At 33.5% G+C, this 15436-nt stretch overlaps 5 protein-coding genes across 5 annotated transcripts; 2 read left to right on the top strand and 3 right to left on the bottom strand.

The window, feature by feature from the left end:
* The first annotated feature begins 6205 nt into the window (after positions 1-6205).
* Positions 6206-7208, top strand: LOC139095068 (odorant receptor 82a-like). Its single transcript, XM_070646315.1, has 3 exons — positions 6206-6317; positions 6371-6648; positions 6705-7208. Exons 1-3 carry the CDS (start codon positions 6206-6208, stop codon positions 7206-7208), a joined length of 894 nt encoding a protein of 297 aa, XP_070502416.1.
* Positions 7209-7244: 36 nt separating this feature from the next.
* Positions 7245-8787, bottom strand: Uba5 (Ubiquitin-like activating enzyme 5). The gene is made up of 3 exons (XM_070646258.1): positions 8740-8787; positions 8469-8683; positions 7245-8405 (listed from the first exon to the last, which is right to left on the bottom strand). The coding sequence occupies exons 2-3, from the start codon at positions 8671-8673 to the stop codon at positions 7447-7449; spliced, it is 1164 nt and encodes a 387-aa protein (XP_070502359.1). The 5' UTR covers positions 8674-8683; positions 8740-8787; the 3' UTR covers positions 7245-7446.
* A 174-nt stretch (positions 8788-8961) lies between these two features.
* On the bottom strand, positions 8962-10089 carry LOC139094895 (UDP-glucose 4-epimerase-like). Its single transcript, XM_070646121.1, has 2 exons — positions 9992-10089; positions 8962-9936 (listed from the first exon to the last, which is right to left on the bottom strand). Exons 1-2 carry the CDS (start codon positions 10065-10067, stop codon positions 9014-9016), a joined length of 999 nt encoding a protein of 332 aa, XP_070502222.1. The 5' UTR covers positions 10068-10089; the 3' UTR covers positions 8962-9013.
* Positions 10090-10717: 628 nt separating this feature from the next.
* Positions 10718-12045, top strand: LOC139094896 (methylglutaconyl-CoA hydratase, mitochondrial). Its single transcript, XM_070646122.1, has 3 exons — positions 10718-11288; positions 11345-11661; positions 11750-12045. The coding sequence occupies exons 1-3, from the start codon at positions 10862-10864 to the stop codon at positions 11909-11911; spliced, it is 906 nt and encodes a 301-aa protein (XP_070502223.1). The 5' UTR covers positions 10718-10861; the 3' UTR covers positions 11912-12045.
* On the bottom strand, positions 11750-14523 carry LOC139094894 (ceramide synthase 2-like). The gene is made up of 5 exons (XM_070646120.1): positions 14427-14523; positions 14190-14329; positions 13922-14042; positions 12900-13124; positions 11750-12826 (listed from the first exon to the last, which is right to left on the bottom strand). Exons 1-5 carry the CDS (start codon positions 14460-14462, stop codon positions 12209-12211), a joined length of 1140 nt encoding a protein of 379 aa, XP_070502221.1. The 5' UTR covers positions 14463-14523; the 3' UTR covers positions 11750-12208.
* Between the last annotated feature and the right edge of the window lie 913 nt (positions 14524-15436).

Here is a 15436-nt window from a genome sequence, read left to right as displayed (position 1 = left end):
AATCGAGAGATATCCAACATTAAACATGAAGAAATGTTATTTTGCATTGAAAATTTGGAACTGTTTTGCCATTTTATTCTGCGTCATTACGGCAATTCAATTTGCATTTGACACAAATGATATTCGTGAGATTTCTGAGAGTTTAGGACCAGCATTTACAGGACTTGTTATGATCATTAAATACGCAATTTTCAGCATTCGAACTGAAGTGATATTTAAGATCATGGATGATATAAAGAAGCTTAATCAAGAATGTAAGTAATTTAATCGAATTTTGATTTTAAGTCTCAGGATTCAATTTTATTTTCCAAATTTAAAGACATCCACCTCTCAAACGCCAGAGAAACTATTTTAAAAGCTAACAACCTAACTGTGAAAATCACAACACCACTTAAATGGGGATGTATTGTAGCTGCTTCGTTTTACATTATCAAGCCTTTAAGTACTGATTTAATTTATTATTTCTTCTATAACATCCAACCATCGCGCGGAGTTCCACTAAAAGCCAAATTTTTTTACGATGTTACAAAAACAACAGCATATTTATTGACATATTTTATTCAATCATATACAGCAGTTTTAGTTGGAACTATTGTTGTAAGGATAAAATAATATTTCCTAACAAATTCTAGATAATTGATACTTATTTTTGCAGTATGTGATGTCACTCAACTTCAGTTCATTTACTCTCAACATCAGTGCACATCTTCAAATCCTCCGTGACTCAATAAATGACTTGAAAATTGATGAATTCGTTAAATATCACCTAAAAATAATCAGCATAACTAGAAGACTCAATTCCATCTACAGTTTCATGATTTTTACCGAATTTTTCATCATTTCAACGACTCTCATTGTTGTGCTAAGTCTAAGTGTGATCGCTGCTGACGGATTTGTCGATTTAATAGTACCGTTCCTGCACATTTCCAGAGCGTTAACAGATGTAGCTTGTCATTCATTTGGAAGCCAAAAAATGTTGGATTCCTCTGAGGAAATTTGCTATGAAGCTTATAACATTGATAAGGATTACTTAATGATCATCATGACAGCTCAGAATAAATTGAAAATCACAACTCCATTTTTTGAAGCTTCGTTCGAGACTTTCAGCTTTATGTTGAGTCGATCATGGTCGTTCATCACTCTACTAAATTCGTTTATTCAATAAATTCTGGTTAACCTGTCTGATTTTGAGTCGGAATGGTAATTATGATATTTATTGACATGTGGACTCAGGGACGTAGTCAGCAATTTTTGAGGTAATGTTTGTTTTGAATTTTCTCCTGAAAAGGGTAGTGGAAGGGTTGACCCCCAAAGCCATCCCCTGAATGTGCCCCTGTACCGACCTTGTCCTTTTAAATATGTCGTTTAGATACATTATTGAAATAAAGCAATTATCTGTGATTGCTTGTCATTTTTTAATCTAATTTTTGCATTTTCAATTGAATATTATAGCAAAATCCATTCTTAAATATACATGAGACAGATTAATTGCCGTTAATTGCTTTATTGAATTAATCACATTGAGAATCATTTTCCAGTTATTGGTGGAATTTAAGGAATTTTTTTGATTAATCAAAGATTAGTTTTCAGTTCTATCACGTCAAAGAAAGGGCTAAATTCACTATGGAAGTCATTCAATCACAAAATATATTTTTGAGATGCATAGGAATTGAAAAATCTCCATCACGTCGAATGGAGATCGTTTCGTTGATGATAAAAACTTGTAACTTCTTAATACTGATTTACTGTATATTTACAGCATTTTTATTTACATCGGGCACTAAAGACATTCGTGAGATTGCTGAAAGCATGTCACCGGGCTTTACAGCATTGATCCTTATTGTTAAATATGCTCTTTTCTCCCTTCGAGCTAAAGATATGTTTAAGATTGTCGATGATATGGAAGTTCTTAATCGAGAATGTAAGAATATTGACAGAAATCTTGTATAACTGTACAAATATCTTTCGATCCACAGATCAGCATCTACCAAATGCTAATAAAATTATATCAGAAGCAAACGAGCTCACAATTAGTGTAACAACTCCTTTGAAATGGGGATACATCTTTACTGTTACTTTTTACATTTTGCAACCTTATTTAATTGGCGTCATTTACTATTACTATTTTGGCATCGAATTACCTCGACAGTTTGTTTTAAAGGCTAAATTTATTTATGATGAGACAAAATCGCCAGCATATGAGTTAACCTATCTATATCAGTCTTATGAAACCCTTCTGGTTGGCTTACTTGCTGTAAGTATTGAAAATTGACTTCCTTTTGATGATCTTCATTTTTAAGTCAAATCTTTTCCTTTTAAAGTATACGCTGTCACTCAATTTCACCACATTAACCCTCAACATCAGTGCTCATCTTCAAATCCTCCGTGACTCGATCAATGACTTGAAAATTGATGAATTAGTTAAATATCACATCAAGATAATCAGCATGACTAAGAGAGTTAACTCCATCTTTAGTTCAATGGTTTTTATCGAACTGTTCATCGTTTCAACAACTCTCATTGTTGTGCTGGGCCTAAGTATTATTGCTGCTGAAAGTTTTGTCGATTTAATGGTGCCATTCTTGCACATTTTTGGAGCGTTAACAGATGTAGCTTGTCATTCATTTGGAAGTCAAAAAATAATGGATTCATCTGAGGAAATTTGCGACGAGGTTTATAACATTGATAAAGATTACTTGATGGTAATCATGATGGCTCAGCAGAAATTGAGAATTACAACTCCATTTTTTGAGGCATCTTTTGAAACTTTCAGCTTTATGTTAAGTCGAGCATGGTCGTTCATCTCTCTACTAAATTCATTCGTTTAAGAAGTGTTCATGAGTGTGTCTGTAAGGATGTTTTATTCGACTAAACAGTCTGTTTAAGAATATAAGAATGCTTATCAACATATATCTATGTAGCACTATGTAGGATCAAGAATAAAATTTCAAATCTGAGTTTCGAATACATTCAGGCTCAAGTTTCGATCTTTAATTGACATAATGTGATACTTTCTAGACCGTTCTAAAGATATTCGATTAATTTGGTAATCAAGCAGATCTTGCCTTATATTTCTCTAGCTTCATTCCAAATACCTGATCCGTTCCTTAATCCAACGTTGCCCAGAACTCCAATTTCGTCTTGATCTTCTACATTAAGCAGTTAAAGTATCTAAACTTCTTCTAAGCATACATTTGGAAATGGCAGGATTTGAACGAAAATCCTTCTAGTTCAATCGAATTAGAGACAAACGCCTTGTCGATTACTCTACAGGGGCACTAAATCGCTCACGATACTTTGGATCCTAGGATAACTCATTAAAAAGAATAGGGTCAGATTCTTTTCTGTTGTACTTTTTGGGTCAGTACAAACTGTTTGTATTTGAAAATTCTACATAAAATAAAAATGAAGCAAAAATAAAGTTGTAGATTCTATAAAATAATTAATAAGACTATTAAATTTGTAAGTAATTAATCAAGTTAAGTAATTAAATATGTTACAGGTAAGTGATTTTTTGAGCTTAATTGTCTAACCTTTTTGACAATCGATATAACTTTAAATGTCATCTTTTTTAATATCTCAATTAGCCTTAGAAATGCGATTTTGTTAATTAGTTTCCAATCAGAGTTCTTTAAAGAAGGTTAAGAATTTAAAATGGAAGTCTTTAAATTGGAAAAGAAAATTCTAAAACTTGGTGGAATCGAAAGATTTGCATCAAAAGGAAAGAATTATATTTTGACTCTCCTAAATGTTTGGAACTGCCTCATCTTTTTCTATTGCATTTTTGGATCGGCTTACTACCTTTACGTGACAAGAGACATCCTCAACATTGCTGAGTGCATGGCATCAGCCACAACCGCATGCATCTTGGTTTTTAAATACATAATATTTTGCAGACGATCAAGTGTAGTCTTTAAATGTATGGACGCAATTGAGGAACTCAATGAAAACTGTAAGACTGATTATTATTTTATAACCTCAAAAATAATGAAAAACATTATTTAGACAAGCATCTTCCAAATGCTGAAGAATTGCTGCTGAAAGCCAACGTTTTGGCAAAAAAGATCACGAATCCAATAAAAATGGGATGCATTCTTACTCCAATACTATACATCTCGAAGCCATTATTGACTGATTTAACTGATTACTTTATCTACAATGTTCAACCATCTCGTGGAGTTCCACTAAAAGCTAAATTCTTTTACGATGAGACAAAATCGCCAGCAAATGAGCTTACATATCTACTTCAAGCTTATGAATCATTACTAATTTGTGGTCTTACTGTGAGTATGGCTGTTATGCCTTAATTACTTATTTATTTTTGATTTCCAATGTTTGTTCTGTCCTTCGTCATTTTTAACAGTATGGAGTTAGTTCAATATTCAGCAAGTTCTGCCTTAACATCAGCGCTCATTTTGAAATTCTTCGTGATTCAATAAATGACTTGAGAATTGAAGAATTTGTGGCTTATCACTTAAAATTAATAAAAATAACAAATAAGCTCAATTCACTGTTTAAGCCGATGATATTTGTGACATTTTTCATTGGAACGATACTATTTGTTGGACTAGGACTGAGTGTCATAGCTGCTGACAATTTGATAGAAAATCTAACACCAATTGTTCATGCTCCTGGTGCTCTGATTTATGTTGCTGTTTTTTCATATGGAAGTCAAAAAACTATGGATTCTTCTTTTGCACTTTGCGATGAAGCTTACAATATTGATAGAGATTACTTAATGGTCATCATGATTGCTCAAAAGAAGTTGACGTTTACTACTGGATTCTTTGAAGTTTCATTTGCAACTTACAGCACCATGTTGAGTCGTTCGTGGTCATTTATTACTATATTGAATTCATTTGTTTAATTTTATTGTGTTTTAATCAGAGATCGAAGTCGACTCGGATATTGCATGGAAAAGTTGCAAGTTGACGACTATATGAAATTCGAGTTGAACTAGAGCTCCGGTCTTAATTAAAATGTATCCAATTATTAATTTTATGGATGTTCTGTCATATTTGTTACATAAAATAAGACAAAGATCAATCGCAGTCAATTCAATTCGGGTATGATTTGCATATTGTAAAGAAAGCTTTAATAATTCTTACTTGAAATCAGAGTTGCAAAACAGGCAAAAACTGTACAATTTCTAAATAATGTGTATGGTTTTTCCTTAACCAAAACCTTACAAATTATCAATAAATTGTACAGTTTTTGACCGTGACAGGTGCCTGGTTGTTGCAGAGTTGCAACTCTACTTGAAATATACTTAAATAATGTATGTACATAGATTAATATAATTACTAAAATATTTGTGCTGAGAAAATCCATTCAATTTCGAGTAAGTCACAATACAAATTTAATGTCAATAGAAAACAAATTAGGGGCCGATCACTCATTACGTTCGCTTTTTAGGGGGGAGGGAGGATCTAGAAATTCGTTTTTTTAGTGTAACGTATATATTTAAGACAATGTAGACACTCAGAAATTACAACTGTAGGAATATTGTGTAGAAATATGCTGATGAATGGAATTCCAAATAAATGAGCTGTTTGATTTCTTATTCTTTAAATATTTGATTAACAAAATAGTGTGCTTAGCTTCTATATTATTATAAACAATTTTTGAGTCAAGGAAACCCAAAAAAGGAATAAAAATAACACTTTCTTACCGATTAGGAACATAAACGTAGTATTAATTCAGTTATTATTTAAGCTTTGATCGCATACATATTAAATAAGTGTTTTAGGAAGGACCATAGTAAATAATACATCCTAATTGGATAAAGATTCGTAACAACTAGCCTTGAACTAGCCATTAACCTCCCTTGAATTAGTTATAATGAGGGATTCAAAGAAAGATTGGTCGTATCCATTTGATGATTATTAATAATAAACAACAGACATCCATATTTCAAGAAGAAGCAGTGTGTTGGAGTTTAAAAGTGTCCATTGACAATTCTCATTGGCCAGACATTAGTTCTTATTCATATCTCATCAAAGTAATACCATACTTAACAATGGAGGCTTTTCGTACTCAAAAGATAATTTTAAAGTTTTGCGGAATCGAAATACTTTCATCAGATCCAATGAAGAATTTCCTTTTCGTTGTGAAAACTTGTAACTTCTTCGCATTGTTCTACTGCTTTTCTACAGCAGTTAGGTACGCATATGGCACTACAGATATTCATGATATTGCTGAAAGCATGTCGCCCGGCTTTACAGCATTTGTCATTTTTATTAAATACGCTATATTTTGCGTTCGAGCTGAGGAGATTTTTGAGATTATGGATGATTTAGAGGAACTGAACGAGGAATGTAAGAAAAATCTTGAACTGACATGATTCTGGCTAATTCTCTTAAATCCACAGATAAGCATCTCCCAAAAGCCAGTGAAATTATATCAAAAGCAAACAAGCTTACACTAAAAGTAACGACTCCATTGAAATGGGGATGCATCTTTACCGTTATCCTTTACATTTTGAAACCCTTGGTCACTGACTTCATATCATACTTCTACTTGGGCATTGAGCCATCTCGTGAACTTATTCTTAAAGGTAAATTCCCGTACGATGCATCGCAATCGCCAGCATATCAGTTAACCTTTCTGTATCAGACTTATTCAACGATTTTAGTTGGTATGATTGTTGTAAGTATGGAAATAACTTTAAAATATTTTTTGATCTGAAATTTATGTTTCAATAGTACGTGATGTCACTCAACTTTACCACATTCACCCTCAATATCGCAGCTCATCTTCAAATCCTCCGTGACTCAATAAATGACTTAAAAATTGATGAATTTGTTAAATATCACATGAAAATAATCAGCATAACTAAGAGACTTAACTCCATTTATAGTCCGATGATTTTTACGCAATTCTTCATTGAAACGACGCTCTTCGTAGGACTAGGCTTATGTATCGTATCTGCTGATAATTGGATTGAAAAAGTAAAGCCAATTTTGCATGTTTTCGGTGCTGTAGTTGATGTGGCTTGTCATTCATTTGGAAGTCAACAGATTATGGATTCATCGGAGGCAATTTGTGATGAGGCCCATAAAATTGATAAGGATTACATTATGGTCATCATGACAGCTCAGAAGAAGTTTAGAATCACAACTGCCTTTTTTGATGCTTCTTTTGAAACATACAGTTTCATGTTGAGTCGAACCTGGTCGTTGATTTCATTGTTTAATGAATTTTCTTGAATTTATGGACATCGAATCAATTAAGGAACAGTCAAATTATATTCAGCTGCTGCTTAAAACTTTATTAAATTAAAATATTTCAAATAAGGAATTAAAAATTGGAATTATTTTGAATAAATGTCGATCTCGTTAAGCTTAGTGTTTGATCTTATCAGTGGAACTGCTGTAAAATTATTGATCTTATGCTTAAATAAAACCAATAACTCATGTCGTACCTCAATGCTGCTTCTCATCCTTTTTACATCGATTTCATTTGCTCCATAAGTTCCTCAAGGCTGACATCATCAGAAACAGTTGGTGCTGCATTTGATTCATGTGTTACTACTGGTGCTTCAAAAGCATGTTTCAATCCACTTGATGCCATCGGTGCACTAGGCTTAATATCTTCATTATTATCTTCACTAACTAATTCAATTCCCCAATCATTATCTTCATGTACAACTTCCTTTACTTCCTCGACTTTAATTGCCTTCTCTTCTTTTGGCTTTGCTTGATATTCAACTTGTCTTTGACGGCACCATGAATCATCACATTGTGGATTTGGACGAAGATCCATTTTTGGGAAGAAATCAATTAATGCATTATATCCAAGATAATTAGAGACATCTCCAAAATTAAGAAGATATTTGAGAGTATTTTGAACAAGCATGCCAGCGACAATTCCCATTGTTGTTGGAAGACTTGCAGCACAAACGCCTTCACGTTTCAATGTTTTCTCGTCGATATTCTCAGCAACGACAAGTGGTGGAGCACATCCAAAGCAAGCAAGCTCACCAGGCTTAATAAATTGAATATGACCAGACACAGCATTTTCAGAGACACCAGATTCAAACCAGTTGAGATTAAGTTCATTACATGCTGCATTGATTGCCATTCGTGCCTCAAAATTATCAACACAACTCAATATAAGATCTACAGGTTGTCCATCGATTCCGCCAGTTTTGACAGCATCGAGGAACTTAGTGAATGATTCTACTGTTGTGATGTTGTAGTTATTGGTGAGAATTGTTACGTCTGGATTTATAAAATTCAATGTTTTAGCAGCTGCATCGACTTTTGACATACCAGCTTGATCAGGCGTGAAGAAAAGTCTATTCATATTTGCCAATTCTACCTTATCATAATCAAATAATATCAATTTTCCAATTCCACATCTTGTAAGCATATCAGCTGTTACAGATCCAACGCCACCGACACCTAAAGAAGCAACAAGTAATATTATGAAATATGTCATTAATCCATAGAATAATTATGACTCACCGACAACAGCAACTGATTTTGTTCTAATTCTCTCATATTCATTGACAATTCCCATTCGTTGAAGTGCCATAAGTCGTGAATATGGATTAGTATCCTTAACTTCACTGCTCATCTTGTCAATCTTTTGTCTTGCATTTTTCTTCAACGAATCGAGTTTGTTTTGCAGTTCCTCGATCTGTTTCTGAATATCCTCAGCACTAGCCATTGTTTTGATCCTAAATTAAGTTATGTTAGTTAATGAAATTAAAGAAATTTTATAAAAATGATTTACTTTCACTTTTTGTGTAAATTTTATGTTCACGTCAACAAAACTATTGAAAGGTTCTGAAAAATGTAAACATCACAAATTCAAATTTAATTTGTCGGTTGAGTTGAAAGATTGCTTTGATGATTTTTAAGTTTCATGTCATATTGAGTGGAGCTATGAGTATGGATGTATGTTTATTTTATTTTAATTCATACTTATTTAATGCATTTTTTTGACCAATGAAAAATAAAACATTTGTAATTTTCGCAAAGTTCAAAATTCAAATTCTAAATATCCGTTAAAAATTATTTGAGCAGTATTTCATCCATTTCCAAGAATCAGCACACATTTCTTCGACAGATCTATTTGATTTCCAGCCTAATTCAGTTTCTGCTAATGTTGTGTCTGCAATTATTGCCTCAATCTCACCGACCCGTCTTTCCTTCAACGTGTATGAGATTTTGACGTGATTTATATGCTCAAATACTTTAATTAACTCAAGAAGTGATATCCCAATCCCAGATCCTATGTTGAATACCTTGAATGATTCATTGGATTTTAAAGACTTAACTGCAGCAATATGAGCTTCCGCAACATCCATAACATGCACAAAATCACGAATATTTGAACTTCCAAAAAGTGACAAATTCTTCTTTTCATCCAATGCTGCCTGACCCAACAAAGTCAAGAAACTGATTTGCTTCCGTTTTGGATCTTCGCCAATTAGTCCGGAGCTGTGTGCACCAACGGGATTGAAGTAACGTAAAATTGTGATTTTAAATTCCTTATCGGATCTTGATAAGTCACTCAAAATTTCTTCAATAAAAAGCTTTGATTTGCCGTAAACATTTGAAATTGAACGCGGAAGTGCTGTCTCGTGAACTGGCATTTCAACTTGATTTCCATAGATTGCGCAAGAGCTGCTAAAAATCAAGTTTTTGACGCCGTAGAGTCTCATAACTTCCAGTAAATTAAGCGTAGACACCAAATTATTTCGATAACATTCGATTGGATAATTCATAGATTCACTGACTCCTTTCATAGCTGCTAAATGAATGACTGTTGTTATTTTGTATCTCTCAAAAATTTGGACAATTTCATCATAATTCAGCATATCACAGCGACAGGGTTTTACTTCCCATCCTAGAATTTTGTTGATTTGTTGAAATGCAAAGTTTTTAGTCGACTTTGAGTTCTCCATTGCGATGACATTATATCCAGCTGAAAGTTAAAAGTTCCTGTCCATTAAACTGCATCTTTATAAAATCTAACATACCTTCAGCTAAAGCTACAACACAATGTGATGCAATAAATCCAGCTGCACCAGTAATTAAAATGCAATCGTCAGCCATGACTATCGACTGCTCAAGCTGAATGCTGTAATATAACTAACCATAAGAAAACGGTTTGAAGGATTTTAAAGTGAAAGTTTTATTGCAAAAGCATATATGCAGATATAATTTTTGTAGGTAGGTAGTTGTTTTGACGGAGATTTTGATCAATTTGTGCTTAATTATAATGGATGTCGTCCCGAATAGCACAACTAGCTTGTTAGGGCACAGACGTGATGGTGTAAACGCTACGACGCGAAGTTGTCTTGACGGCACCGTCACGTCTGACTACTACCCACTTTTAGTGGGCGAAAATGCAGTTTGATGCATTGTGCCACTCAGGACTATCCGATCTGTACTCATAGGAATGTTGGACTATAGTTGGAATTTGGCAGCGATTCCTGATTATACTTATACTGTCGGATACAACTGCACCTAAAACAACCTGCATGGTGCAATAAGGACACCTCCACGCAATTTAGACCTCATCACGGCGACGTAGCGTCGACGTCCTAATGTTGTGTTGCTCGGACCGAATTGTTCATATAGGAAATAAACTTAGCGTCGATACAGCGATGACCTTTAACTAAACAATCCCTTACATTTCCGATGCACCCATACTTTCCTTAACGGTTTCTAAGAATTCAAATATGTTATGTCAAATGTATAAGTAACACAGCTTAGTGTTGTGATAAGATATTTGCAGTTCAGTCGTCAAAACATTATTTTTTTGCAATTTTCCTTAATTTTTAGTTCCCAAAAACTCTTTCCTTCACCATTTATTCATCCATAACAGCACAAAGCACAGCACCATCATGTTGTCATTCAATAAATCTATCAATTTAGCTCTTAAATCAGCACAAATCTATAAAGGCTGCTTATCAATCTTTAGCAACAACTATTGTGCGCAAATTGATAAAAGTGACGAAGTTCGATTGAGCTACCTTACAGATGAACGACAAGGAATTGCTGTCATCGAGCTGAATCGTCAGAAAGAGAAGAACTCCTTCAGTCGTCATATGGCTGCCAAATTGCACGAATTTACTGATATTTTGAGTACTGACAAGAATGTAAGAGCAGTCATCATAAGAAGTTTAGTTAAAGGAGTTTTCTGTGCTGGAGCTGATTTGAAGGAAAGGAAAACAATGACACCTGTTGATGTACACAGATTCGTCAATTCTCTGAGGTCAATGGCTACAAAGTTTGAGAATCTTCCAATGCCTACAATTGCTGCTGTTGATGGTAAGAACTCTTATGATTCCTATTAGTTGCTCCTTACTCAAAATTCAATGATACAGGAGCTGCATTAGGCGGAGGACTCGAGTTGGCACTTTCCTGCGACTTAAGAGTAGCTTCAAGCTCTGCCAAAATGGGTCTTGTTGAGACAAGATTAGCAATCATCCCAGGAGCAGGTGGAACTCAAAGACTTCCTCGATTAATCAATGTAGCACTTGCAAAGGAGCTTATTTATACAGCAAGAGTGTTCAATGGAGATGAAGCTTTAAAAATGGGAATTGTCAACCATTCAGTTCCTCAAAATGAGGATGGTGATGCTGCATTCATTAGGGCGATGAAGTTGGCTGAAGAGATTCTGCCAAATGGTCCAGTTGGTGTTGTAAGTATTGATTAATAAGGATTTTCATCCTGTATAGGCATTTAGACTGTATCAAGTCGTCCATCTAATATTTAAAATCTACTTCCAGAGAATGGCAAAGCGAGCAATCAGCAAAGGCATTCAAGTTGATTTAAATTCTGGTTGCTGTATCGAGGAAGACTGCTACAGTCAAATCATCAACACTAAAGATCGTCTTGAAGGTCTTGCTGCATTTGCAGAGAAGAGAAAGCCAAATTATACAGGAGAATAAACAATTTGAAATCCAGCTACTCATCAAGTAATGGAAAAACGATTTTTGTGGTATCAGGCAAACACGTGCATTTACTTTGATATTGTAAAGTACAATACAGTCAATAATAAATCAAATATTTTGTTAGGATGTTATGTTTTGAGTCATTTAACTGATAATGTGGATTTGTTTTGGCTATGACAAGTTGTAATCTGCTTATATCGAAGCGACGGAACTGAGAAAGTCTTTTAAACAAAGATTAAAGCCTTAAAAACCTAAATTTATTAAAAACATTTACAAATTTTCACAAAAAACTATTTAATTCACAGCACTTCCATTTTTAACATGACCATTTTTTGCAATTCCATTTCCATTTTTAATAACACCATTCTTAGTATCACTGGCATGATCACTAACACTTTCATCCTCTGTGCTTGATCTTACATCTTCAAATGTTTTATGTGTAATCAATTTGATTGCAACTTGATAGATCATATAAGTCCACACGATGTGTAATGTAAGAAGGAACACATTCATTATAGCTAGAAGATAGTAAATTGGATAAGGCGGGAAAAGTGTTGGAAACTCAAAGATTCCACAATGAACGATTCTTGAAAATATTCCTAATCTTGTGATAATCCATACGAATGCAAATGCAACAAAGAAGGTTGAAGCAAGTTTGTCATATTTCGTGTATTTCAATGTTTTTGCTCCTTCCAGCAGAACATCAGCAATATCATGAACAAAAACAATCAATGATCCACCACGAACAGCATTGACCGTCCAACTTGCCATGATTAATGTGATCGTGAGGATGTGATGAATAAACATTTGCCAAAAGTCTTTACGGCGAGTTTCGATGAAATGCAAAAATGTCTGTGATGTGTAGAAAGCTAGTGTGATATTGTAATACCACCACAGGCCATTGTCAAGTGACTACAAGCAAGAAATTATGTTGACAAAATTAATCAATTGCTAAAAGTGAAAATTCTCAAGTCATTGAACTTACATGCTTTGGATATCCACGAAACATATCAATAAAGTTCCACATCCATGATGTATTCCACAGTATTGATAGACCAAATATGAAGTTTGAACTGTAAAACAAAAAGCGCCAACAATTCTCACCAAATTTGTCAAGTGAAGTCGGTCGATCATGTGCTCTTCTCTTCCTCCACCACCTCTCAATTTCTCTTTTCGATAAATCAGTTTGCTTCTTCAAATTTACTAGTTCCTATTAAAAGACATGCTAATTATTTATTGTAGTCTCGTCCACAATTGATAATTTGAAGCTTTTGGTGCATTTTTCGCAATAACATAAAAATTTCTTTTTTTTGAATAAATTAGAAAATAATTTCAAAAAGTTGATAAGAAGTCACGTCGGTTCAACGATGAATCCGTTAACTGATTATGTAGCCACTGATTAAGTGATTTATATTTTAAAAATTGGTTTTTTTTACATATTTCAAGGCCAAGAATAAGTAAATAGACATTATTGGCAATTTATTGCTGCGTGGATCTAAAGTTCATGAATGAAAATACTGAAGTAAGTTTGACTAAGGTTTAGATTAGTGGTAGGCAGCTTGTGTGGCACCAAACAATTTTGGAAATGCCATGAACAGTATGTAGAGTGGGGTCGAGGCTTATCGATATCAAGGTGTGTCGATGAAATTAAAGGCTTCCTACCACTGGTTAAGATGCTGTTGACAATATTGACCATTTACATGCCCAAAACCATGCCAAAATCACTTAATTAATAAATTTTTCACCGACTTTTCTATTAGACAATAATTTTAATAACTTAATTCCATTTTCGATGGATATTTCATCTTAATTCCACTTAAAAATGTCACCTGATGTCTTTTCTAATACCACTTAAACATGCCACATCAGTGCTATATTTTAAATTAAACAGCAAGCCCTCTTACGTTGACCATATTAACATATTTGACCAAAAACTTCTCACCGAATGAAAGTTTGTTGGGAAATGCACCAAAATTGTCAAAAAATAAGCTATTAATGTCAAGTTACCATATCTGTTGGTAGTTTGTGACATTTTCTATACATCTTCTCAAGCACAGCATTCTCAAATGGTATTTTCACTTTCTTTGACTTAATGTGCAAAATGTGACCTAGCGGTATGAAGAAATATCTACAAAAAATGAAAGACTTAATTAAATGGATGTAACATAAATTATGTTCCATGTGAAGGGCACCGAACACATTTTTTTGTAGGGCAAACCTTCATAGGCAGTTACACTATCTTGCGCATGTCTTAACATGAAGAACTGTATCTTACTTAATGCAACACGATCTCAATGCAGTGATAGCAATCGCCAATGGTATTGACCACAACAAATCATTGTAATTTCTGTATGTGATTCCGTCTCTGAAGCCTGGCTCGACATCTTTCCATGTTATATTTCCAGGCAGCCAAAACTGTTATAAATAATGTGATAATTGATGTAAATTAACAAGAACTTAAATATTTTTTGCGACTATATCAATCGATTTATTAAAAAAATAAAGATCTCACTCTCTCATTCCAAAAGTTTCCTAATACTAGCTCCATGCGCTGTGTTTAGTACTAATATTTACGTCTTAACCAGTAAACGACGAATATGCGACTGAGGCTAACTGTTTCTTTTATTTTTTTTTGTATTTTAATAAATTTGTATGGAATGATACGTAGTAGAAAAATGGTAAATGTAAGTAATTCCACAGCAATTAATGTTGTCTGCTTTATTAAAATGAATTTGTATTTTTTGTTTGTTTTGATCGATATGAGATTTATGCTGATAGTGTAAACAACTTAAGCAGTAAGATTTTGTATTAGTCAAGTAAAGTTCCGATTCGAAGAAATGGGAAATGGAAAATAATGTTCGATCATATCTTAAATGTTGTAAATTTACAAACATTTTATTTGGTTTTCAGTTAGTATTTCGAAGTACATCAAGTGAAACAGAAGTTTGTTCATTGCACAGATGATGGGAACTTAAACATATTAAATTTGAAAAAAATTGTAATTTTCCAAAATTATATTAAAAACTTGAATGAGTTTGATATTCAGTTTAGCTATCACAGGTGTTACAATGAAAAGATATCTCAGTTAATAGCAAATGCTTCTCAGGCATGCTTCCATAGATTCTTAATCGATATTTACAACACCAAATGCCGTCATGTTTTCAAGGAAATTACAAGATATTTAAAGATAACCATTTGATTTACTTACTAAATATTAAAGCACGTTTATGTGACATTTACCTATAAAAAGATATTTTAGTGAAGTCACGTGACAAAATGAAAGTTTTGATTGTTTTATTGGCATGCTAAATAAAAAGACAAATGATTCTGATTAATTTTGAATTGACGATTTGATAGCATGGTTAGAAATATTACCGAACGACACAAATGAAGAAGGCTTTTTTTAATACCGAATGAAAGTCAAACGACTCTTGGAATCCATACGTCTGCTAAAATTTAACGGATTCCATTTGGTGTTAGTAAACGAGACTTAGCGGAGCCTTAAAAGTTTAGTTCTTTATT

This window comes from Chironomus tepperi, unplaced genomic scaffold (assembly GCF_022539635.2).
Source record: "Chironomus tepperi strain 1889 unplaced genomic scaffold, CSIRO-AGI_Ctep_v1 contig_359, whole genome shotgun sequence".
Classification (NCBI taxonomy): domain Eukaryota; kingdom Metazoa; phylum Arthropoda; class Insecta; order Diptera; family Chironomidae; genus Chironomus; species Chironomus tepperi.
The sequence above is the reverse complement of the archived record's forward strand: the minus strand, read 5'-3'. Positions and strand labels throughout refer to the sequence as shown.